This window comes from Diachasmimorpha longicaudata, chromosome 1 (genome assembly GCF_034640455.1).
Source record: "Diachasmimorpha longicaudata isolate KC_UGA_2023 chromosome 1, iyDiaLong2, whole genome shotgun sequence".
NCBI lineage: Eukaryota > Metazoa > Arthropoda > Insecta > Hymenoptera > Braconidae > Diachasmimorpha > Diachasmimorpha longicaudata.
In genome coordinates, this window is record NC_087225.1 from 10,747,706 (window position 1) to 10,771,758 (window position 24,053).

The 24,053-nt window shown below is 40.9% G+C and overlaps 7 protein-coding genes across 16 annotated transcripts in view; 2 read left to right on the forward strand and 5 right to left on the reverse strand.

The window, feature by feature from the left end:
- The window catches only part of LOC135167414 (lachesin), a 310,790-nt gene that overhangs the window by 6,467 nt on the left and 280,270 nt on the right, over positions 1 to 24,053 (forward strand). The gene's annotated exons all lie outside the window — the stretch shown is intronic.
- LOC135169389 (uncharacterized) lies at positions 695 to 2,870 on the reverse strand. The gene is made up of 4 exons (XM_064134384.1): positions 2,713 to 2,870; positions 2,323 to 2,606; positions 1,657 to 2,067; positions 695 to 1,588 (listed from the first exon to the last, which is right to left on the reverse strand). Exons 1-4 carry the CDS (start codon positions 2,868 to 2,870, stop codon positions 1,440 to 1,442), a joined length of 1,002 nt encoding a protein of 333 aa, XP_063990454.1. The 3' UTR covers positions 695 to 1,439.
- Positions 2,471 to 4,859, reverse strand: LOC135167469 (uncharacterized). The gene is made up of 3 exons (XM_064130700.1): positions 3,631 to 4,859; positions 2,713 to 3,456; positions 2,471 to 2,606 (listed from the first exon to the last, which is right to left on the reverse strand). Exons 1-2 carry the CDS (start codon positions 4,547 to 4,549, stop codon positions 3,101 to 3,103), a joined length of 1,275 nt encoding a protein of 424 aa, XP_063986770.1. The 5' UTR covers positions 4,550 to 4,859; the 3' UTR covers positions 2,471 to 2,606; positions 2,713 to 3,100.
- On the forward strand, positions 8,431 to 11,456 carry LOC135167409 (trans-Golgi network integral membrane protein 2-like). Its single transcript, XM_064130576.1, has 3 exons — positions 8,431 to 9,814; positions 9,937 to 9,975; positions 10,152 to 11,456. Exons 1-3 carry the CDS (start codon positions 8,746 to 8,748, stop codon positions 10,490 to 10,492), a joined length of 1,449 nt encoding a protein of 482 aa, XP_063986646.1. The 5' UTR covers positions 8,431 to 8,745; the 3' UTR covers positions 10,493 to 11,456.
- Positions 11,538 to 17,844, reverse strand: LOC135169444 (uncharacterized). Its single transcript, XM_064134518.1, has 13 exons — positions 17,706 to 17,844; positions 17,564 to 17,636; positions 17,335 to 17,500; positions 16,694 to 17,099; positions 16,501 to 16,558; positions 16,290 to 16,413; positions 14,253 to 14,442; positions 14,106 to 14,183; positions 13,429 to 13,480; positions 13,199 to 13,367; positions 12,777 to 12,988; positions 12,224 to 12,417; positions 11,538 to 11,864 (listed from the first exon to the last, which is right to left on the reverse strand). The coding sequence occupies exons 1-13, from the start codon at positions 17,790 to 17,792 to the stop codon at positions 11,685 to 11,687; spliced, it is 1,989 nt and encodes a 662-aa protein (XP_063990588.1). The 5' UTR covers positions 17,793 to 17,844; the 3' UTR covers positions 11,538 to 11,684.
- Positions 13,934 to 16,233, reverse strand: LOC135167488 (ovochymase-2-like). 2 transcript variants are annotated; one of them, XM_064130747.1, is made up of 4 exons: positions 15,875 to 16,233; positions 15,348 to 15,525; positions 14,811 to 15,265; positions 13,934 to 14,564 (listed from the first exon to the last, which is right to left on the reverse strand). In XM_064130747.1, the coding sequence occupies exons 1-4, from the start codon at positions 15,966 to 15,968 to the stop codon at positions 14,443 to 14,445; spliced, it is 849 nt and encodes a 282-aa protein (XP_063986817.1). In that variant the 5' UTR covers positions 15,969 to 16,233; the 3' UTR covers positions 13,934 to 14,442. The 2 variants fall into 2 exon arrangements, with proteins under 2 accessions (XP_063986817.1, XP_063986808.1); XM_064130738.1 differs by having other exon boundaries at positions 13,935 to 14,564; positions 14,811 to 15,271; positions 15,875 to 16,232.
- Positions 18,231 to 23,696, reverse strand: LOC135169525 (transmembrane protease serine 9-like). The gene is made up of 15 exons (XM_064134629.1): positions 23,108 to 23,696; positions 22,447 to 22,558; positions 22,224 to 22,386; positions 21,674 to 22,134; positions 21,481 to 21,591; positions 21,069 to 21,124; positions 20,817 to 20,924; positions 20,655 to 20,697; positions 20,311 to 20,391; positions 20,111 to 20,178; positions 19,945 to 20,041; positions 19,698 to 19,860; positions 19,423 to 19,640; positions 18,798 to 19,000; positions 18,231 to 18,584 (listed from the first exon to the last, which is right to left on the reverse strand). The coding sequence occupies exons 1-15, from the start codon at positions 23,216 to 23,218 to the stop codon at positions 18,405 to 18,407; spliced, it is 2,175 nt and encodes a 724-aa protein (XP_063990699.1). The 5' UTR covers positions 23,219 to 23,696; the 3' UTR covers positions 18,231 to 18,404.

Genomic DNA, 24,053 nt, shown 5'->3' on the forward strand with positions numbered 1-24,053 from the left:
TGTTGTTCAGAGTCAAGACTAAAGAATGAAAAAAATATTATTGCTGAAATAAGAAAAAATACATTCAAAGCTCATATTCTCCCCTAAATCACTCTTTGTAACCTTTGCATACCAAACATTCAATAAAAACTCCGTAAAGAAGTGTTCTCCATCGAAAAACCCGATCTCGTTCTCCCACACCAAAAAAATTCGAAACAATCTTTTTCTTCTTATTTCCATGAAAAACCGATGCCTGTAGACAAGAGAGTCTAAAAAACGAAGCCCACATACAGAATTGAACATCGGATAGACGAGGGGAATAAGGTGAAACGAGAAGGGGTTTTCGAAGGGATGAGGGAGGTTCGGAGAAAGTAGAAAGGGTGGGATGATGCCCCACAAAGGCAGTGGGGCTCTTTTGATTCGCGAGCTAATTGGAATGCCGCGGATGCCAACGACGATGCTCAACGAGAGAGGGAGGGTTGAGATAACCGGTCCTGAAGTCCTGGTGTTCAGCTCTCCCTTCCTTCTCACTTTTCATCCCCTACTGTTTCTCCCTCTTATTCCACTTGAGGGGTGACTGGGGCGGAGCTTCCCACAAGGGGGTGTAGCTTCCTGGATATGGGGGCTTGAGGATTGTTCACTTCGATTAATCTTACGAATTTTTTATTCATCCTCCATTTAATGGAATACGAGGGAAGTCCATGACTTTTGTACAGATCTTGATTTTATTTGTACACGAGAAAATTTATTCTCTTGATTATTTATACATACGAATAGCGCTGGTGAGTTTATCTATTTACAGGGGATTTTTACGTGAGAGACTACGTGGGAAATTCACAATTTTAATACAGGGGATCAATTTTTTTTCATTTTTGCTTGTCCAGGGAACTAGAGTTTGTTTTGTTCGGGGTATTTACAGGGCCATTGACAATTTTTTACGAAGGGTGAATTACATTTACAAAAATATTTTAGGAGGCTGGGGTTAGTGATGACAAGTCGAGTACGAATAAGTTCCATTGAAAAGCGTAATTTCGGTCGAAGTTCTATGAACAGCTTTGTCAACTTTTGGACGATTTTATTGAACAATTTCATAGCGTATCTGCAGGTATTTTTTTAATTGCTCTATTCAGTGAAAAAATTGATGGAATCCTGCTAAAATAGATTTTTTGGCCGGCTTACTTTTATTGGAAGAGAAACTCAACACGGTGTGAGAGGCTTGCAAAATTTATATCGTGGAATTCCTGTAGAAAATGTTCACAGAAGTACAAAATACTTTTTCAATAGAATCTTCCAAAATTCGATAGAAATCCAATAGAATTTTTCCGTCAGCTTTTCGATGGAATTTTTTCAATGAAACCGACGTTGGTACCACTTTGCCATCCAGTTGCTTATGAAATTAAAATATTTTGGAATTGTTCTTGGTGAATGCTTGGCAGTGTGACTCTCTCGATGTCATCGAATTATTCATCATAGTAGGTGTCGAATTTTGAGGGTGATTGAGTGATCATTGACTTCTTCTGTTCACGATTTCTTGGCATGTCCTTGGGTTTCCGTGGCTTCGGACAGGGTAGTTCCTTATTTGGATCTTGGAATTTCAAAAATTTCCTTTCTAAAACCCCCAAAAATTTAATCATTTGTAATAAGTGGTTAGAACTCATCCGGATTTGATGAGATTACCTGAAAAATCTCGTGGAAATCCGGGTAAATCGTACATGACACGCCCTCCCCTCATCTCGGGCTTGATTGGACTGTCCACCGTCTGTCCGCACTCACTGCACTTGTGCACTGCGACTAGCTGTGGTTGATGCTCAGCAGGTTCCTCAACAGGCATTACGCACGATTTTCCCCGTCGTTGATGTTTTAAAGCTTGTGGTTTATCTGTTTCTCGTAAATTCCTCGATCTCCTATGCTCCAGCCACTCATTGTACTGCTGCTTAAGAGTGTCCGGTTCTACTGACTTCTGGGAGTATCTTCTGTAGTCCTTCACTTGGTCCAGATTATCATCGCCATTTTGGTCGGATTCGTAGTCTATTTCATCATCTGCTTCTTCATCTTCGAAAGGCTTTGCTCTTGGCTCGCAACTGTATTCTGAAAAAATGAGATCGTCAGAGAAGCAAAGTAGGTAGGAAAGAATGGAAACGTATGTTGGAATTATTATAGTCAACAATGAGAGGTCAGCAGAGTCATCATAAACGTTCACTAGTCTTAAGGATAAGATGATCCTAAGTCTCGAAATAAGTATTAACATCGTCTGACTGTTGTGCACCCCCACTCACACAACCACCCTTCATCTCCCCCAATTCTTATAAATCTATAATTTCTGCTAACCCCCCTCATGTTTACCAGCTTCAGACACTTCTTCTTCTTCATCCTCATCAGCAATGAGGCTCAATGCCCCCGGAGTAATTCTCTGTCGTCTCGTATCCTTCCTAGTAATCAGACTATCGACCGAACTTTTCGCCCGAGTGAATATCACACGTGAGTGCGTCCTGTAGAGATCATCATTGCTCATGGCTTGTCCATACATATTCGCTGATTTTCCAGTCAATGTCCGATGTTTACGAGGCTTGTAAACATCAGCTGGCGTGCATACAGGACTTCGCTCTGCCATCGACGCTAAATATTGTCTATAATGGAGAGGACACTCATCGTAATTCGCCAAATGAATATAGTGTAAATGGCATCCATATAATAATGGAAATAATTATGTGGCTTATTAACATTAGAACTCACTTTGCCATACGGTCATCGTAGTTTGCCACTTCCTGTCGTACTCTTGGTTTCCATCGTGCAGAAGATTCCATCGAATCGTCTAGTTCGAATTTCAGAGGGGAAGGTGGAATCCTCCGGGGTGGGACGTACTTCCCTTTCGTTCTTTCTCCAATGTTCATCTTAGGTGGTCAACGTAGTCACCCTTTTCTCAAATAACAAACAAGGATGATGAACAAATAGTGTTAATGACGCACTCAAAGATATCAATCCACAATAATCAGTTCTAGCTTCACGAAAATCCAACAATCATCAAGTTCATCACAAAATACAGCATCCCACCATGTTCAATAGCTTCTTACATTGAATGTGTGAAAATGAAAGAAAATATTGCACAAGTTCATTCACAATTTCACCATTCACCACCATTTGGCTCTTTACAATCGTCCTCGTCCAAGGAAGTAAGGGATCGTTGTCGGAGCTCGTTAACCCTCTGGCTTTGCTGCTCGTGATGCACTTTACGCCACTTTATCCTACGATTCTGAAACCACACTTTCACCTGGGCCTCGGTGAGTCTCAGGGAGTGGGCAAGGTACAGTCTTTCCGGTCCAACCATGTACTGGGTTCTAGCGAATTCACCTTCCAGCCGCTCCAACTGTTCAGCTGTAAATATCGTTCTGACTCGTTTGGCTTTGCCAGATACAACGTTACCAGGATCACTCACACGAGAACATGAAGTTGTTGGTATCTTCGTGGTGATGTCCTGACCTGCATTAGATATTCAAATCTGAGGATTAACCGACGACTCTCTATGTGAAATTTAGCATGTTTTTATCTAAAAGTTTTCTATGAATTGAAGTTTGAAAGAGACTACAAGAAATGACAATCAGGACTTGAGAACAAAAGACGAATTAAAAGGATTCGAATTGAAATATCACTTACATTCCTGTCTTCCGGTCTTTCGATACTGCTGCTGCTGACTCCTTTGATGTTTGTCCCTCTGGTTTCCCTTTCCTAGAATCGCGTCAATAGTGAAGGAAGTTGTTTGTGGTTGTTGTTGGTGCTGATGATGTGAGTGCTGTCCTGCATCCATCGCTTGTCGATGTGCCATGTTCTGAGTGGGCAATTCCATCTGTCCTAGGAGATGCGATCGTCGAATTCCTTCGATGGCAGACTCCATACTTTGCGGACTCCTCGACTGCATAGGAACCCCACGAAAATCCGGCGAGTCTAGGATGTGAGGGTTCCCCAGAAGGGCAACATTTGGAAGTCTATCGATACCCAAAGAGGCTACATGATTGTCTCTCGCGTGCTCCAATGGCAAATGAAACTCCTTCATGAGATTATAATTCTTCGAGAAATTGTACTCTTTGAATTCTCCGTCTAACATGTAATTTCTCTCCTTGACGCTCCTCTCCAAACTGTTTTGAAAGTACTTTTGCCTCTTGTTCTTCATCAAGTTGTACACACCGTCCTTAGGGATTCCATCCTTGGATCTATTAGAATGAATAGTCTCCAAAGAAGTGTCTGACTCATTTGACTTATCCAACTGATAACTAGATATGGTATCCGATATAAAATTGACATCCTTCGATCTTTTGAGGGAAACAGCACCATCATGACCCGCAAAATCCTCAAACCGAAGTGTCTGATGTTTAGCAATATCGCCGGACAGTCGATTCTCTTTAGATTTTCCAAGTGAGTCATCCTTGTGTCTTCCGACGGACAGGTTCAGGCCAGTCAGACTCTTAGAAGATTCAAAATCCTGATAAATTCTCTGAGGTTCGAAATGACTGCTCTCACTGCGGTCGGACGAGTCATCAGCAAATGCATGAGCCGAGGGATCACATGTCTCCATCATCTTCAGTATGATTCACTCAATCAATCAATGAGAAAGCACTGGCACTGGCACTGGTCAACGATTTTGATACAATTGTTTCACTGCTTATGCATCCCATAAGTCTACAAGTAAATCACATGTTTCGACAAATCCGCAAGGTCCAGCACGTAACTGGATAATGATGTTGGCAGGCTGCTATCACCGCTCAGCACTGAGGATAACTGGCTAATGATCCTGTACGTGACAAGGGGCTATTTACCCTTGGCATCCCCCAATCACTCCACCGCGTTCACCTCCGCAACCCCCAAATGGACCGCATGATCGTGCGGTCAATATTTTTTCAGTTTCCATCTCGAATCTGCAACGTTGATTCCCATTGGCCAGTTGTACGCCATCTACCGTAGCCAGGGACACGCCCAGGGTTCGCGCTCATGGTGGGGGCAATCGGGGTAGCTTCTGCGAAGTCTGTTACATCAGGTTTTTTTTTCGTACTTTTTACACTTCCTTTGTGAAACTACTGCTTCTCTATTTCCCGGGCTAAGGAAGAACGTTCTCATTAATAAGGTATTCTAGGATGGTGAAGGAGGAGGAGGAGGAGGGGGGGGGGGCAAGTGGGATTCAGAGGATTGCTTGATGTTTGGGGTACTTGGAATGTTAATTAGGTGGTGGGGTAATTTTGGCGATGGTTTGCTTGAGATTTCGGAGATTGAGGATGTTTTAGACGATGTGAGGTTTCTAAGAAGGTACAGCTTTGAGAAGAGTTCTCAAGTAGTGATTAGGTACCTATTCGTGATTAGAGTAACATCTCAAGTAATTACAGAATCACAAAGTTATCATTTGAGGAAATCGCATCAGAAAACCGTCAATTTTGGGTGGAATATTTTTTTAATTTCATAAAACTAACGATAAATTCACGTTGAGCTGCTCCGGGGCACGTTAATAACATTTTAGACAATTAAATTCTGATTAGGTACTGTTTTCTTTCTTTCATACTTTGCAGTGGGCATGGTGAAGCTTGTCAGATAATCGTGCAAGCTCTAGAATTTTTTTTTAGTTCGCCAATTAATTTTCATGACTTCATGCAGTCTCATTAGCATCCATAAACCCGAAAATTCACCACAACCCCCGTCGCCTCCCCCAAACTTCATCTCGCAATCCCCTCATTAGACGTTGACGGGACGTGCGGGAATTTCAGTAAAACCTCTAAGGAGCTTGCAACCCCCCAGGCTCAAGCTTAATTACCGAAGCCGCGTAACTATGAAAAACATAAGAGGCCGCGTGTTTCGTGGCCCCGCGAAAAACGGTGATAGTAAGACGTTGAGATTTTGGTGGATTTCAGGTGTTTCCTTTGCATTTGTCAAAGTGGTCGAACGAGAGGGGAGATTGTCTTATTTGTATTTTTTCTCCAGTTCTGGGCATTTCAAGGTTCCGGGAATATTGATGCTGTTATCAGTTTGACCGCTTTTCTCGCCGGTTCCCAAAAAAACCGCCATGACGCAGCATATCCAATTTTCCTTTATTATTTTATCTTCTCTTATACAACATCTCAATTAGCGTCGCGCAGCTCGAAATTAAATTCACCTAGGGATCAATAATTGGGGGATAGATTTAGCAGTGCCGGAATTTCGATGAGTTTCGGAAGTTGGTGGCCACGCACATAACAAATAGAACATCCCCGGGATGTTCCCCTCGCGAGCTCTTGCCAGAATGAAAGTTCCTCTGGGTTCACCCATTATGAAGTCGAGATTGAGCCATAAATTCAGAAATTTACTTTGAATAAAATGTTCAGGCCTTATATTATCAGTGTACGCTGTATTTTACCTCGTATATTGCGAGGAACTAGACAATAACGCGACAGGAGGGTCTTAAGTTTTTGTAAGCTAGGGAGAGTCCTCTTATTTATTAACGTCAATATGTCCGGGAACTTTCCTTGGGAGTTAAATTTCCAGTTAATAAAGGCGAATGTTTTGTGTCAAATTTCGGTTTTCAATGCAATTGACATTTAATTTCGCTTATGAATGTCAGCACTCGGATAAAAGTCTCCCTTCGCGCGAATTTTCATCGGGTGAACAATGCAAATGACAGAAACTGTGACCGTTTTGTGGAATTAAAACATTTTGTAGTTATTATTATTAACTGCATGTGAGCTCTTATTCTGTACTTGACTCAATAGTCCATTTTATCACCACCATTCAATGATGCCTTGTTATCGGAGTAATGATGAAAACGCAGTAATCTAGTCAATTTTGGATAATCCTGTCTGTCTGTCTGTAATTTTCACTAGGAATCTAGTAATGGTTTTAAATAACACGAACCTAAGGGTAACCAGGGGGTGCAATTGCCGACAAATGTTTGAATTAAATGGATACAGGGAGCGGGATGTGAGGTAACTTGTGAAGACGGTGGAAAGAATTTCTATTGGAGCTCGATATCCGCCCAAATGACTCGGGTAGTCACCCTTATTACGTTGGGGAAATTTATTACAAAGAATTTCATGGAGTATTTTATCCGGATAATTGCAAACGCTTTATAAGATGTGTCCTTGAGTTTCTTTTTACATCAGACAGTCCCTCTCACTAACGTAAACTTCATTATCGCTCGAATATTTCTATGAAAAATACTCGTTAAGCTATTCGTGATCATTACTATTATTTTAAAATGCTACAATCGTAGTTTTTACTTATATAATACAGTTGGAGGAGAACGAATACAATTTTCAATAGCAATCCAATAGAATTTTGAAAAATTCGCAAATTTTTCTTAGCAATCATTCGCCACGAAGGCATGTCCATCCCCATTAACATTTCCTCTAGCCCCACGTCTTGACTCCCTCCTTGGATTTAATTCCACATATTGAAGCAACCGAAAGCAATTAGCCAACATCCCAGAAGAGGGGTATAAGCGCCAGGGGCTGACATTCCACCGAAAGCTCGATGGTGGGAGCTTACGCTTGGATATGATTGGCTGTCAGGGGATTAATCCCTGGAAAGCTGTCGGCCACACCCCTCAGTGTAACAGGAAATAGCTCAATTCAATCCCCTCTACTCACCTGGCGTTTGGAATTCAACGATAGGTAGACCTTCATTGCTTTGCTATGGTGGTTGTGTCCCTGCTTAAACGCCATTACGCCATGTTATTGGGTAATTCTAGGAGAACAATTTAGTTGTTGTCGTTCAAACCCAAATGATCATCTTAATTAGTTAGCTACGGGTGATGCGTGTTATTTAATTCTTGTATATCTTCTCAGAAGGAAATGTGGACATTCTTTTTGTGTAGGAAATGTGGGTTGTGAAGGGGTTTTCTATTGAAATATTCTGACAGCCGCTGATCTAGATTTTCGTCCCCCCGCATTCGTAGTGTGAAGTTACTTATCGAAGGAGTGAGAGCTACTTAATAACTTTGGACTCCACTTTAGTTAATGTATTTTCGAAGTTATATAAATTATTGAATTATTGAATTCAGACCTTCATAAAAATTCAAGAAAAACCGATTCGAAAATTTGTGTCCAAATCCTTTTACAGAATAATTACGAAGTGAATAATTCTCTTTAAATAATAAATACCTGTGCAGAAACATATTGCATATTTTTTCCTTTAAATCAATGCAAAAAAAATGAATAGAATTCTCATTAAATCTCGTGAAAATTTCCTAATATCCTCGGATAAAATGATTTCACTTAAATCGAGAGACAGCCTTCTGATTATAACAAATAACAAATTATTCTGGACATACCGAAATAATGAAACGAGAAATTATAAACGAATTATTAGAAAAAACAAGTTGCCCCACGATTTCAAATCTCTTGATGGCGCCACTGCCCAGGCCCTGCGCCAACTGTCGATAACCAAGAAATTTCTATTACCCCTAAATCTCCGCTTTCCACACCAGGTGGAAACTCCGGCAATATTCCCAGTGGATGAGTTGTTTTCTGTAGTTTCTGACCGGTGCATCATCACTTCTGGGTGTGCATTTTCCTCATAAAAAATATTAGTTACCCTCTCACCCCGTTCAGTCCGTCGACCAAACTGAAAATTTTAATCACCAAATGTGAACTCTGCGAAGAAATAAACTCGGGTACCAGTTACTCTCTACCTCTCATCAGAAAACGGTTCTACTCCGGGGTTGACGTGAGTTCCAAGAATGCTGACGAGGTCTGTCTAACCGCAATCAAATTTCAAACAAATTCATCGGAGAGAACTACATCTAACTAATTCGCGATGATCTTCAAGGCGTTAATCATATTATGTCTGCTAGTTTTCCAATGCTCCAAGAGTTCTGGGGCTGCTCTTGCTCCCACTATTCTGGCGGTAATGAACGCAGATATGCAGAGCAATAGCTCCAACATTTGCTCAACCGCAAAGGAAATTTTGGACTCAGAGTATGTAAAAGCATGTAATAATCTAGCATTTCCTGCAAAAAATGCCAAATTAGAAGGAAATTATGATACGTTTTTGTGCCTGGCTCTATACGACAGGGCCTTTCAAATATGTCATGCTGATAGTCGTGGTCTTGAAATACCGATATTGAAAAATAAATCAGCCTTTGATCAACTAATAACCGACGATATTAAGAATTCTACCATCTTCAGTGTGTGCGAAACTTTTGCGACCATTTCTCCAGCAACTCTGGAAAAGACAAAGTCATTTGTTGAAATTTTGTCGGCGCGTCTGAAGCTAGGTGTACCGTGTGTTGGAATTTGCGCCAAGGGAGATCGAGAGATCAATCCACTGTGTTTGGTAATTCAAGCTATCGACACGGAGATTAAGAAAGCTGAAGAGAATAAGAAGAATGAAGAACAGAAAACGAAAGAAGGAAAAGTTGATGATGTTCAGGGGAGCATGAAGGGGATGAATGCGTCAAAACCTGTGGCTCCAGTGGCGAATCCTCAGGAGAATGAGAAACCTTCAGGTGGTGACAAGGTAGGGACAGGAAGTGCTCTCAGTAAGGATCAATCAGCTGCTGCGGATTCCCAGAACGCTGGGGTTAAGCCGGTGGAGACGAAGCCTGATGAGAAGACTAAACCTGCATCCTCTCAAGTAAAGGATCAATCTGCGAATAACGAGAAGAAAACTGCGGGAGAGCATCAAGGTTCTCCGAGTCAGACCCAGCATACATCTGCCGCGAGTGCAAAGGGCAAGACGGAGGGGCCGAAGACGGATGACAAGTCCAAGAGTCAGGTGACACCTTCGGGACAGGTGCAGACGGAGAAGCCTGCATCCACGCTCTCCGCGAATACTGGGGAAGGTGAAGGCGTTCAATTGGAGGGAGACGAGGAGTTTAAAGGAGGTTCGTGGGAACTTTGTAGTTGAATGTTACAGAAACTTAGAGAATCCGGTGGTATTTGTGTATTTGTACTGAATTTTTTCGTCTCTGTTACACAATAGATGCTAATTTTAATATTTTTACAGGTCCCCAAGAGGTCTCTCCGGGTGATATGGAATTCAATGGTAGGTATTTCTGTTTCTGCAGAATTTAGAATACTTCCTGAGCGATAGTTTAGGCTGTGATGTCTGTATGAAAATGTTTTCTGTTTTTTATTTAGCGTAAGATAAACATTATCAATATCCACATTATTACGCTTAAGAGTGCCTGAAAATTCTTCACAATCACTCGTACATTTCAGAGGACGAAGACCCAACGCATCAAAATTCGGGAAAAACCCAGGGAAAGAACGTGGACCGCTCCGATCAATCTGAAAACATTGCCAAGCCCCTCAGTATAACCCCTGACGATGACTCTCACTTCTTTGGGTATTTCATGCTCGTCGGGCTCGTCGGTATCGGCCTCTTTGCTGCCTACCATCATAAGCACAAGATTTTCGCGATGCTCCTGGAGGGCAGAAAATCCCGAGGTGGTCGAGGAAGAAGGAGGCCGAGCACAGCGAATTACAGGAAGCTGGATTGTACGTTGGAGGAGGCTGTGACATCCCAGTGCAGTTCAAATGTGACTCATGTCATTTATTAATTCTTGATCAGGCTATCTCGTATAATTCAATGTCTGTGAGAGAGTTTTGTTTTTTCTTTTTGTAATTTTAGTAGATTCAGACAAATGCACATATTGGAGGAATTTCCCAAGTTTTATGCATTTCATTGGCCAAGGTGTTTGGGTGAAGTTAGTAGAGAAAATCTGGAGTCGACGAAATTCTCTTGCAATGGTGCGAGAGTGGAATATTTGGCTTTCTTGATATTCTTTTGGAATTCATAGATATTCTTCTTATTAAGAATTTCTTGAAATTCTTTTAGAATATCTATAAATCCAAGGAATCAATCGTCAAATGATTATATTACTCCACTACTTGTTTAATGTTTTCAATAGTATATAGCATCGAATCTCGCAATTCCAAACAGCGCAAAATTTATAATTAACGATTCCGAGATCATGAGTATGGAGAGATCTAGTGTAAATAAGATTAGAAAATGGTTATCGGGAATCCGTTGAATGGTTCGACGTTCATTTATGGAAGTTGTGTAGAATAAGTATCAGTGAGAATGTTGATAATGAGATACTGTAAACATGAAAAAAAAGCATCGATGATTCATACCCAGCCAATCATAAAGTATGAACCAGTAGCTTTTCAAAATTATTAATTAAATATTCATTAGAATGATTTAACTGTACTACTTATGATATCAAATATCGAATTTATACTTTTACATCATTTATGTCGATTAATTTTCATAGAAAAGTTAAAATCTATAAACTTTATCCTATTGAATATCGCATATAATTGTATTGTTTGGACGATGTTTTAATTGAAATTTCAATTTTTTATCTCTTCGGAAATTCGTTGCAGTATTTCATTCCTTTCATAGCCATAATCGTTGGCTGGGTATGAATCCGAGAAATCCAAAACGATAATGTATAAATGATTTCATAATTTTTACGCTAATAAAAGTTGAGAGGACCTTTATTTTTCCTAAGCGAATAAGTGGAGTTTCTAATTCATTCGTGTTATCGGAATTGAGCAACGTTGAGGATAAGTTGGATATTCAATGAACGTGAAACACTCTTGCTAATCAAATTTAAGATTTATTTCTTCTCTTGATGAAGCGGCAAATTAAAAATATGAATTATGATCGAATCATCAAAACAGCACCACCAATTAAATTTTATTCAACTGTGTAAAAGAAGTTTAATTAATTTTGAATTCAATTAACTATTGAACGCAGTAACTTGCATCTTTCGTGTGTCGCTTGATCCACTGAAGATAATCCGTGACTTTGACGTAGACCCCAGGCAGCCCAGGAGTTGCGCAACCAATTCCCCAGGAAACAATTCCTATGGTTTCGTATTTCAAGTTATCTCGTTGGAAGAGAAGAGGGCCGCCACTGTCACCCTAAAACATAAATCAATCTTGCAAATCCTTGGCAAGTGTCACGCATCAAAGATGTACCTGAAAATTTTTATAGCGCACCTGAAGAAATCGATAATTGATTTTACTGCATGATTCTATTCAAAAAAATCCGTAGAATTTGTGTCAATTGAGACATATTCCAAAGTCATGCCTAATATTCTTTTTTAAAATGCAAAAAAATAAAGGACGTCAGCGGAAGAAATTAAAAATTGCGCTGAACCTTTTCTACAGAATGCAAATCCATGAGGTTAGCGAGAAAAAAAATAATAGAATTGTCCAGGGACTTCTCGAAGTTTTTTATTGAATTTTCTCATGGGTGATGAATAGAGAATTTGAGGCACCTGACAAGCATCCTTTTGCTCGCTGTAGGCGCACGTCATCGACTTGCTTAAATGAGCCCCAAGGGATGTATTCCGGCATTGGGCGTACGGCATGACTTTAAGGGTGGCTTCCTGCAACACTGAGGAAGCTCCTCCTCCGGTTTTTACGCGACCCCAACCTGCCACTTTCACGTTCTTACCATTGTAGTCAGAACCTGTGTAGTTAATTGGGAGATGGGAAAATATGAATTATAAATATAACTTCATTTTTATTTAGCTTGGAAAAATTTGATGGAAAAAAAAAACTAATGAATTCGCTGGACAACTTCGTCTAGTGTTTATTGAACTTTCCATTAGCAATTGAGAATTTTCTTTAATTCCTCATATTTTGGCCCTTTCTCGTGGATTTTGCAATGGAGTAGGAATATTTATTATTGCGCATATATTTCGGTGGAATGGGACAAGAACAAAACGCAAGGGCGATAAAAATGTAATTGAAGTGTCCAGCGAATTCGTCTTTTTTTTTGATGGAATGCAATCACTTTGATCAATTAAGACAACACTCCAGTCGTACCTTTTACTGGCAGACAAATTGGTTGTACCTCCTTCGTGTACTCGATCGGATGTTTCAACTTGATTAACGCAATATCATGAGTATCATGTAGGTAATCACTTACGAAGTGTCGGTGGAGCTTCAGTTGCTCAATTTTCACTATGTACCCGGTATTACGGTCGTGAATGTTGTGCATGCCCAGACCTACCGCCAGATTTTTATGATTCCCAATCCTAATGAATCCAATAGTTAAGTATTCAATCGACAAAAAGCAGTATTTGTCTTTAAAAATGAAGGAAAGATACCAGTAGTTCCCTCATTGGCCATCATTTTTACATATTTTTCATAATAAAAGGAAAAAAATCTTCCCAAGAAGGTGTTAAGCTTCTTCGACGGGTCAATAGAAAAAATAATGGGAAGAAATAATTCTGCATTGACCTTACCATCTAACACAATGGCCGGCAGTCAAGACATAACGATTGTTAATTAAGGCACCTCCACAGTGTAAGGATCCCTTATGGAAAATCGCCACCACCCATGGCAGCGAGTGAGGAATTACCTCGGTTCCACCGACTATTCGTGTAGCTATCTCATCTCCGGTTCTTCCGCATTCTATGGGGGAATATGAGGTTTTTTTATTAAGGAAAAGAATGAGATTTAGGGATATTCGTACCACAGTCCGGATCAACTTGGGGGCGGTTTCGTTTTTCTTTGCAGAAACCGACCTGTAATGAATTATCCCGTGAATATTAGAATTTAGAGCTGAAAATCCCCGATCGGTATTTAGATATTCTTAATTTAAGGGGTATTTTTACTAACGTTCACGAGTAGGAGCCCCATTAGAAAAATCTGAATCTTCATGATTAGATTGAACTACGTTCGCCTGCACTGTTGCACTGATCGCAATTCACAGTTGCTGCAAGTTCATATCGCCTTCTACCTTTTGTTCTTCAATTTCACGATGCTGCCAGGGACTTCTCGCCCATTAAATTTATCGCCCTGATATTTTAATGATTGCGGGCCCCTCTATTGGGACGTAGCTTCATTCGATAAATTTCAGTTTGAATGATTCGTTTATTCTTTCTATTTTCGTACAATAATTGTCGTTAACCAGAATTATTCATCCAATTATTAAATACTTATTGAATTCCACCATTTCAATATGCACGAGGGACGAATATCGCTCTATAATTATGAGGTCTATAATCATAAATGAGTTTGAGTAGACGAGATTTTAATAGTACCTTTCAGAGGTTTTTTTAATTTCTTTTCAATAATATTTTTTATTAGTCGCATATGTTCGATAAAAAAATGCCTTGGGTTACTACGTAATTCTCAAATCAGAATAACGATGATCCAATATTTCATATAGTTTATTAAATATTTTATAAAATCGGCGAGGTTCTTCTGGTAAATTGTATTGTAGTCCTGCAAATAAAGAATAGAAGAGCCACAGTATGATTGAAGACACATTGAGCGTGTCTAGAGGATATTCACCCCCTGAAATTGGTCTCTGGAGACCCCTGAAGTAGTTAAGTATTTATTCCCCACAACTGAAGCACCCTCTTCGTTTATAAAGACCCCACGTGATCCAGAAGTATATCGTAAAGTATTGGACACTGGTCCATTAGGAGAATACTTTCGGGGTTTCCAACCTGGGGGATACCGCTTGCCAAACTTTTCGATACTAACGCCAACAATACATAGAGTCACGTGTGGTGATTTTCCTTATCCAGGGGACCATCCTGGGTATGTCTGTGTAGTATCCCGGAGTTCCTGTACCACAGCCCACTCCTGATGATACTATTCCTGAACAAACAGAAAAGTGGTGAACACGTTGAGAAAATATTTGGCATTTTCTTATGCTATTGAAATATTTTCTACAGAAATTCTTTGACTCCTATTTCCCAAAGTTCTTCATTCGATTGATCAAATGACATAAAAAATAGAGCGAAAAAAATTTCACTAGAAAAGGCTGTGTGAATGCATTTTTTTCTGGAAGTTTTTTTATCCATTTAAAATCAATGTTTTCAATGCTGTCCATTTTGGTTCTACCTAACAATTCATATTTATTCCATTTGTTAACAATCTGGAGAGGTCCTCCGCTGTCGCCAGCACAGGCATCTTTTCCATTTCCATAAGCACCGGCACAAATAAGAGTATCCACCTTCAAATCGCAATCCTCATCTCTAAGAACTTGCAATTCAACCGCTCGTTGAATGCAAACTTCCTCGGCGATGTCAGCCAGTCCCCAGCCCAGGGCAGTTACATTTTTTCCACTGTATCGCTTTCTGGTTCGCACGAATGGTTCAAAAGGTGGTAGACAAATGGGCCGAACAAACTCATTAAACGTCACTCTCATATTTAATCTCATCAGCATTAGATCCGCGTAGTTGTTATCAGAGTTGTACGCCGGATGCTTAATCGTCCTCTCGACCGAGAAAATTACAGTGCGAGTGTCGAAACGGCACCGGTCGTACTCACCTACGACAACTTTCAGCTCGGTGATTCTGAAACTTGATTTTCAAATTTAATAGTCCTAGTGAGAAGTATATGAGCTGAATGACACGCTCATCTGGAAGTATGTTTTACCCAAAAGTGAGCAAATGTGCAACAGTCACCACATAGCGATCGTTTATCAGGGAACCACCAGACAATAGTGAGCCGTTCCCTGTTATCATTGTCATCCATGGATACTCGCCTTCTTTGACGGTGTATCCACCCACTATGCGGATGTCACCAACGAGGGGTGGATTTTTTTTGCCACATACTGTACGGAAAAAATATTCAACTAATAATTTTCTTACCATCTTCGCACAATCTCCACTTTACATGACCCTTACATCATCTCTGCCTGACAAACTGATTCATAACTCCTATATTACCCTAATTATTGTTGCAAAGCATTAAACAAATCAAGTCCATCTTGAAAATTAGGAAAGTTTACCGAATGTTTTTGCATGTCAATTTTTTCAGAGGAAATTGAAAGTAAGAAAAAAAATTATTGGATAAATTACAGTGCCTCCCTCAGATTTCGATTTGAATAGTCCAACTGCTTTACCACCGATTGCGATTTTCTAATACAGGAGCTATTTGGCAAATCTCAAGTCACAACTAACCACAGTGTTTATATGCTGGTGATCCATAAGACACATCATATTGTCCGATAGCCGGTCTCACGATGAAAAATTGAATAATCATTAACAATATCATCTCTAGCTTCGATCAGTCTCAACTCAGCGGAGTTTTAAGCCGAACTAAACCTAGATGATCCTCTATCTATTCTCACAATCTGGAAAGTCCATTATACAATAAACGCGTTTACGGCGCTTATCACAGTGCCCCGAGTATTTTAATACATCCGGCCTATTCAGCCCTTTTACCCAAGCGATAAATATGCAGTCGACAATTTTTTTTAATGGCGCACTAAAGTTTTATTTCACCCTACCAACGTTTACGCCTCATAAATAACGGTACAAATAGACATAACGTCGTTTGACAAAAATCAATGTGCGATGTTTGGATATGAGTCATCATTTGGTGCAGTAGCAAGCATCTTTGGTTATCTGCAAAATCCAGTCCAAGTGAGGGCCTACTTTCGTGTAGGTACCGGCGAGTTTTGACTCGTCATTGCAGACATTTTTGTCTGAGAGAATCCCTTGAAGAAGAATATTACGATGAGCATACAGTAAAATTAGAGTATATAATTATACACTTATCAACGGGACTCATTAACGGTATTTACCAATCAGGTTGTAAATTCCTGTGTAAGTGCGATACATGACAGCCGTGCCTACATCGTTCTGAAAAAAAATGAAACAGTTCGTGCAATCTGGAGTAGGAAATTTTGTAGAGAAATGAAGATGAAGAAGAAGCCCAAGACTTCAATTTATTTTCTCTCAAGGAGCGCAACAAAAAAAATTAGTTAGATACATTACATCACACAAGATGGACTTCGCCCCGACGACGCCGATGCACCCTGTGTCATCGTGATAGTTGGTAGATTCCACCCCGGAGTTCAGGCATTCCTTTTCACTGAGGATGGGAAGCCCCACTTTCCTGGGGAGGCATGATGTCCCGTTCTCTTCGGTCCTGGTCCATCCCAGAAGTGTTCCCACCTGTCCCAGATAAGTCGAGCCAGGATTTGGGAGACAAACAGGGAAGACTCGCTTTTCAAATTTGACGGGGCGACTGAGATGAATCAGAGCGAGATCATGGGCGTGGTTAGTAGGTGTGAATTCGGGATGCAAGACGATGCTCTCGACGGACACGTTCATGGAGGAGACGTCCAGGTGACAGCGATCGTATCCCCCAAGGGATATCTTAACTTCAGGAACTGTTGATCTGTGACAAATGGAAATATGACAATGTTTGATGAGAGCAGTCTAAAGACTAGTGTTTTCAAGGTGTCCTAATTTAAGACAAAGCCAGCGGGACCTAGTTACGTCGTTGAAATGCAAGATTTTTTTTTAGATAATAAGAAAATGGAAATATGATTCCATGAAAACGAGTGAAGAATGGTAAACACATTAGATTGTTCGAGGTTACTCAAGACTTCTTCAAGAAATTTGGTTCATACCCAATAAGCTCACTAGCTGCTGTTACCACGTATCGATCGTTGATGAGAACTCCACTGAATTGCGTTGCCGACTTGACGTGGACATCAACAAGCCACGGAAACTCGTGAGCAGTTGTCTTCTCACCACCTAGAAACCTCGCCCCTCCGCGGTTGGATCTTCCACACACTGTGAACATCAAGAATCATCATAACTCCTTCATAAAAGTTATAATTTATTTTATTTACTTACGACATCCACCGCAAGTTCTGAATCTTCCGAAGAGAAGATCGATGACACCTCGGCCGACTCTCGACCCTTTCGCCTGCACCAATCACCCGAAATTAATGATATCATCATACAATACTGAGCCAACAACTTCCCGGACACTCACCAAAACCCCTGGGGATCCATGAAGACTTCCACTAAAATTCAACGCTATCACGCAGATGAGATATTTAACGTAGTCTTGCAGATTCATGACTAGTCCCTCAGTGAGCTAAATAACAACTGCTGAGTTAATCCTGAGCTCGATGTTACATAGCGGTACTACCCGCATCTGAGAGATACTCGCCAGGACAACATTACAACATAAATTCTCGTGGCATCAAGGAAGTCATTTTTGTTTTGTTTCTTCTTGAAACTCTCCACGCAGTCCTCGGGCAAGTTGGTTCCGTTAATTTAGACCCTGGGCTTTCTGATACATTACGCCATAATTTTACCTCAGCAAAGGGTGAGGAAAAGATTTAGATCATTATCTTCTGGATTATTTAATTCAACAAAGTGATGACAAAGGGAAATTAGAACTGAATCAGATAGGGTGGACAAATTAATTAATTAATTCATTTATTAACTAATTCTTTCTTTTTTAATGTATTTTTTATCAACTTCTACATATACACCTCTTTCTTCAATAATTCAAAAAATATATCCCATCAATCTTATTCTGTTCAAGTAAAGCTACACAATTATTACGAATGATCAATTTGATTAGTTTATTCAAATTATTACATGGCAATAAATATACTGTAGTATGTGTTAAACAATCTCAATATCAGGGACGATGAGCGTGACAAAGGCATCACAAAAGTCCCTACGTCTCGCAAAAACAGCCGTCCTTGGAGTTCGCAAGGACCCAATCTAAATAGCGAGTGAGACGAGCGTAGACGCCTGGATAGCCCGGTCTCGCACAACCATTTCCCCAGGAAATGATGCCTATCACTTCGTATTTCTTGTCGTCCCTCTCGGCGATCAGCGGACCACCACTATCTCCCTGAACACAATCAGAACAAATCGCCAATTTAAAACTGTGAACGAAAGTGTAAAAACTAGTGTCCTGAAGACGTTCTGTTTGACATTTTTCACTCCCAATTCAAGATATTGGATGATGATATCAACCTCACTGAAATGTGGAACTAGAAAACATTTGTGGTAAACTACATTGTCTTCCAAGGAGATATTACAACTTTAAACCAAATGCAGGTACCTGACAGGAGTCCTTTTTTCCATCAGGATATCCCGCACACAACATATTATCAGAAATCATACTGGGCTTGTAACTAGTATTTCGACAAGCAATCTGAGACATCACTGGGACTTCAACCCCCTGAAGGACACACGACACCTTACCATCCTCTTTAAGAGTGCCCCAGCCAGCGGCTATGGCTTTGACCCCTTCATACGTCTTCTCTAAAATAAAAAAAAAATGATATAATCCACGAACCCCTATTGCACTCGGTGGAATATTTTACGACTAGTGAAAGTTAGCCGTCAATGGCGTAACAGAAAAATTGAGCCAGAGAAATGACTTAAAGCGCAGAATGAGTTACAGTAACAATTACGCAGTCTGTCAGCAGTGATTTACGATTTCGATATGAAAAACGTATCATCTGACTTCCGATAATGAGAATAAGAAAAAGAGGGAATGCCCTGATTTTTAGTGTCCTTTCGCCAAGAGGATCAGACAGTGTGGGGTACCCGTATATATGAATTTATCAGCTTATGTACTACGTCTCGTAATAAAATTGTGATAACTCGGGTCGCAACGAGGTCGCCTTAGTTTGCACAACTGTACTTTTAAAAATTCTTCAACAATCGCACAATGATCTTACCTCTAACTGAGGGAAGGCAGATGGGTCTTATGGAATTGCTCAATGGGATTCGATCATTCAGCCTCAACAGTGCAATGTCATTGTCGTAATCCAAGAAATTGAAATCACCAGTTATTGCACGTACGACAAATCGGGACTCCGGCTGCAGCTTCTCGTCACATCGATCGTGCTCACCGAATGTCACCTTAATCATAAACCACATCAATCTGAAAATAATTCTGGAGATAACGACCATAGAATTTCAGGGTTTTCCTTCGGAGGTGTGAGATATTTACCCTTTGACACAGTGGGCGGCTGTCAGGACGTAACGATCGTTGATAAGAGATCCACCACAGTAGAACTTGTGGAGATACGATAATCTCACCATCCAGGGATACTCATTTACTGCTGTTGTCTGGCCACCCACAATTCTACTCTCTTCATTTCTAACCCCGCAGCCTTAAATCCATTCGCATTGATTAATTTACTCTTCCAAATCTTCATTTGATGACTTGATTGACTAATTCAACACTCAATACTCACTGCAGTAACAGGGTCCCGGTGGTGTCTCGGAATTTGGTGGCTTATTTCCGAACAACCCGAAGAAGTTTTTCACTAAATCGCCTCCCAATCCCTTTTCCTAAATGCAAAAGACGATTCAAAATCGATTATCAATTGTCGTATCCTCGCAACTGTTCAAACTACTCACTTCAATCTTTTGTCCTGCTGTCACAGTTACAGTGACAAATAAAATGATCACGCGACACTTCATTGTAACTGGTCGAATAACAAAAATAAATTGTTAATATCAGGAAATTCGACGTGAAGAGTCGCCAACGTTCATATCCCTGAACCGCGTTGACGAGCTCTGGATGTCTTTGGTGTGATTGACCGGTCACCTGATGGGACTAGCAAAGAAGAAGAAAGAGAAGGAGTAACGCCATTCGGCGGGGAAGGGGGTGAAGTAAAGCTGGACAACTCGGCGCCTCGCTGGACACCATTTGAACATTTTAAGTTCACGTTCACGGTCAAATCCTGTCAGTGACCGCAAGGCCAACTCGCACGTTTTTCACTCGTTTCTATGGTTTTTTTCCCACTCGCCGGTTTGGTTTATTTTAAGATACAATTTTAAATATCGCAACGACCGTTCAAACTCATGTGTGAGAGGTTTGCGGAGCTGGATTGAACGAGGAAAGGGGAATGGAAAATATTGCGGTACCGTAATACGAGAATGTAAGGAGCATTAATCTAACATGCGACGCTCAAGGACCGGTTCAGCGTTGGGGTCGACAAACGCTGGATATCCGAGGAATATTCTCAATATTCATGAAATAATCATTAGTCGGTCATATCATGCATGTCGATAGTTATTGTTGGGAAAACGAGGTCATTAGACATCGAAAAAACGATTCTACAGAATACGAGAAGAGAAGAGTTGCCCTTATTATCTTTCCCCCGATGTAATTAGAATTCAGCAGACATTTTGTCTCTTGTATTGTTTCTTTTGGTCTCCTCAGGCATCTCTAACTACATTATTCTTAATTAGGCACGTTTCATTGCCCACTCAAGCCCCCTCAGGCTTCCAAATGAATATTCTACGTGGATAAATGAATCAATACTAACAGCACATGGCTGCAATTATTCATTTTTCGCAAATTTTTCCCCACCCGGCCTTTACCGCTGCATATTCCAGCGAGTCCATTCTCAAGTACATTCTCACCCACTTCAGTCAAATTTTACCCGAGAATAATGAAAGTTAGAGTTCTCTTTTAGGCACAGTTTGAATGTGAACAATAGGACGGCACTAGAGGGCCACTTTCCCTAGCTGTCACTGACAGTGAAACGTCATTGTACACCCACCATCGGTTTTCACACCGTTGGTGTCACAGAACCGTTAGCGTTATTATTCCTCCGGCGTTGAACTGTTATCGGGTCACATCAACAGTCAATGCTGTTGATACCTCACGTCTCATCTACCTCAAGCATTATGTAGAATTAATTACCATCAGTTTATCTGTACATAATTTATTTCCATTCTATATACACCTTTCAAGTTCAGTATTATGGTTCATTTATTACAGAAACAAGTATCTTGCATGTTATTGTTGATCCAGTTAAGATATTTTGTTACCCTCGTGTACACCCCGGGATATCCCGGTCTGCCGCAGCCGACCCCCCACGACACAATTCCTGAAATCAATAAATTCGTAAATTCAATCGCCAACTTTCCCCGACAGTTTTTATATTATTATTCAAAAGAACGTGCACTCACCTACAACCTGAAACTTGTCACCTTCCTGTACCAGCAGAGGACCTCCACTGTCTCCTTGGCAAGAATCCATTCTTCCTTTTCCAGCGCAAATCATGTTGTCCGTGATGCGACTGGCTTTGTACTTCATCCTCTTGCATTGATCAATCGTGAGAATAGGTACCCTAACTTCGTGCACCTCACCCGCCAACATTCCACCCTCCATGGTGCGACCCCATCCGACGACAATGCCCTCTTTACCAGCAGGATCCACTGAAGCGTCTGGGAGACAGATCGGTTTTACTGTTTTTGAAAATCTCACGGGTTTGCGGAGTTTCAGGAGGGCCACGTCGTGATTATAAGAATTCATGTCAAAATTTCGATGACGAATTATCGCACTGACAGCTCGCATCACCGCCACCGCCTCCGTGTTGATCAGTTGATCGTGGTCGCCAAGTATTACACGAATTTTTGATCGTTGCAATCTGGAACAATGAATGCGATGATTTTAACATCATCATTTGGGAAAAGTGGGCTTAAGTTGATTGTCAAGCTTCAGATGAATATGGATTACCTTCGGACACAATGAGCAGCGGTGAGAACATAGTCATTTGTCAAGAGACTTCCGCCGCAGTGAAATCGTCCTTCATACACCAGCCGGGCTACCCAAGGATAACGATGTGGTGCCGACGCTTGACCACCGACAATGCGATTTTCCTGATGATACACACCGCATTCTAAAAACCATAATAAACATGAAACTTTGGTAGATTAAGGAGAATCATGTGATGTCATACCACAGCTGCAATTTCGAACTTTCTGCTCGTCGCTGTCGCCAGCAGCGCCACCGGTGACGTCGATGCCGAATATCTCGTCGAAGAGGAATCGGCTAGAGCGGTTCCTCAGGGTCTGAAAGATTCAAGAAATAGGGGAGAGACTTGAACTGGCGATTCTCATCGAAAAAATGAGGTCTGGAGGCATCAGCTGGGTGAAAGTGCGATTGTGACGCGAGTGTCAAGGTCTGACAGACCTCCATCAGCAGCTATTAGTACATCATGAGTATTACGTATGCAACAAGATAGTTTACTATGATCTTGACATTGGATCTTTCACACTAGACAATGTGGCTACCTATCAATGGAGGTTGTGCAGTGCAGAACTGTCACAAGTATTTTGTAAAAGTTATTGCCTTTCTGACAACTCTATTCAAGATGTAATCATTTGGATGATGAGATTTTTATGGCGGAACAACGATGAGACATGAACCGCATTACGACATGAAGTCATAAGGAACTTCTGTTAACTCATCCCTGTTTGGAGAAACATACGAGGCATCATAAGTATGAAACAGAGGATCCTCAAGAAAAACACCTAGACTCAAAGCAAACAAATGCATGATCATTTCCGGAACAACAGGAAGCACCTGAAATCCACGTACCCCAAATTCGCAATACTCACGTTAAACATTCTGATGTCCCTCGCACTCTCGAGTCGATATGGGTGAACAAAACGGCCGAGGTGCAGGCAGCAAGCCACCAAAACAAGTATTGAAGATCCCTTCATCACCATAATTATCACACAGCACTAAAATTCCTAAACGGCTGGACGCTTACTGTCTAAAAGCTGTCTCGTCTTGAGTCAGCAGTCTACCTCGTTCCTCACGCATCATCTTTCAACGCTCTAGGACCAGAACGCGCACTTCATAACTCCATGCCAAACGCTTCCAAGATGTAAAACCTCTTTCTTTTGTTACTTTTCGTGCAAAAGTCCCAGTGACATCGACAAGAGGACCTCCGCAGGCTTTCACTGGTCTCATAAACTCGCGCGATACTAATGATTGAATCTAGCAGACGTCTGTGTACTCGCACTCCCGAGGAAAGTTCTTTCTCCAGTTGAATGCCAGCCCCAGCTCGTCTCCCTTTCAACCACTTACCCGTGACTCTGCATTAATTAAATATCATTAACATTCAAATATGGCAAAGTACGGAGAAGAATCACTTTCTAACGCGGTTAGATACCGTAAACCGAGGGCAGTCGATTGAGAATATGGATTTTAACTATTCGAACAACAGGCTGAAGTGTAAACCTACTTATCCTGTTACAGGTATATTCCCCACCTTGAGGAACAAATACGAAACTCGATTTCGTAATATCTGGTGGGGGGGTTTCTCTCTCCAAAAATAAGAATTTGCGAGAAACAAGTGGCGGAGGAATTGAGACACTCGATTTGTTCTCAATCGTTCTTTGCAGCAATTGTTAGCCTATGAAAATTGCTCTAACGACTTATTAGTTAACATTTGTCACGATTTTCTCGGAATAATAATACGAAATCATTGACGAGAGGTGTTGTTACATCATTAGATAAATTTTTGTCAACTTAGTTTCTTTTTTGCTGGAACGAATG

Bases quoted from the DNA above. Each gene is read 5' to 3' on its own strand.
- LOC135169389 (XM_064134384.1), bottom strand. From the start codon at position 2,870: ATGAACATTGGAGAAAGAACGAAAGGGAAGTACGTCCCACCCCGGAGG. The intron at 2,607-2,712 runs GTGAGTTCTAAT...TCTCCATTATAG, and splicing joins TACGATGACCGTATGGCAAA to ACAATATTTAGCGTCGATGG. The intron at 2,068-2,322 runs GTAAACATGAGG...TCATTTTTTCAG, and splicing joins AGAAGAAGTGTCTGAAGCTG to AATACAGTTGCGAGCCAAGA.
- LOC135167469 (XM_064130700.1), bottom strand. From the start codon at position 4,549: ATGATGGAGACATGTGATCCCTCGGCTCATGCATTTGCTGATGACTCG. The intron at 3,457-3,630 runs GTAAGTGATATT...TATCTAATGCAG, and splicing joins AAAGACCGGAAGACAGGAAT to GTCAGGACATCACCACGAAG.
- LOC135167409 (XM_064130576.1), top strand. From the start codon at position 8,746: ATGATCTTCAAGGCGTTAATCATATTATGTCTGCTAGTTTTCCAATGC. The intron at 9,815-9,936 runs GTTCGTGGGAAC...ATATTTTTACAG, and splicing joins AGACGAGGAGTTTAAAGGAG to GTCCCCAAGAGGTCTCTCCG. The intron at 9,976-10,151 runs GTAGGTATTTCT...CGTACATTTCAG, and splicing joins GGGTGATATGGAATTCAATG to AGGACGAAGACCCAACGCAT.
- LOC135167488 (XM_064130738.1), bottom strand. From the start codon at position 15,968: ATGATATTGTTAATGATTATTCAATTTTTCATCGTGAGACCGGCTATC. The intron at 15,526-15,874 runs GTTAGTTGTGAC...TTTTCCGTACAG, and splicing joins ACCAGCATATAAACACTGTG to TATGTGGCAAAAAAAATCCA. The intron at 14,565-14,810 runs GTAGAACCAAAA...CTGTTTGTTCAG, and splicing joins GAATAAATATGAATTGTTAG to GAATAGTATCATCAGGAGTG.
- LOC135169444 (XM_064134518.1), bottom strand. From the start codon at position 17,792: ATGAATCTGCAAGACTACGTTAAATATCTCATCTGCGTGATAGCGTTG. The intron at 14,443-16,289 runs ATGACTCATATC...TGTTGGCGTTAG, and splicing joins GCTTGCTACTGCACCAAATG to TATCGAAAAGTTTGGCAAGC. The intron at 13,481-14,105 runs GTTATTCTGATT...AATTCATTACAG, and splicing joins ATATGAAATATTGGATCATC to GTCGGTTTCTGCAAAGAAAA.
- LOC135169525 (XM_064134629.1), bottom strand. From the start codon at position 23,218: ATGGTGATGAAGGGATCTTCAATACTTGTTTTGGTGGCTTGCTGCCTG. The intron at 20,392-20,654 runs GTTAGATTAATG...AATGGTGTCCAG, and splicing joins CCGGTCCTTGAGCGTCGCAT to CGAGGCGCCGAGTTGTCCAG. The intron at 19,001-19,422 runs GTAAGATCATTG...TTTTTATTTTAG, and splicing joins CTGCCTTCCCTCAGTTAGAG to AGAAGACGTATGAAGGGGTC.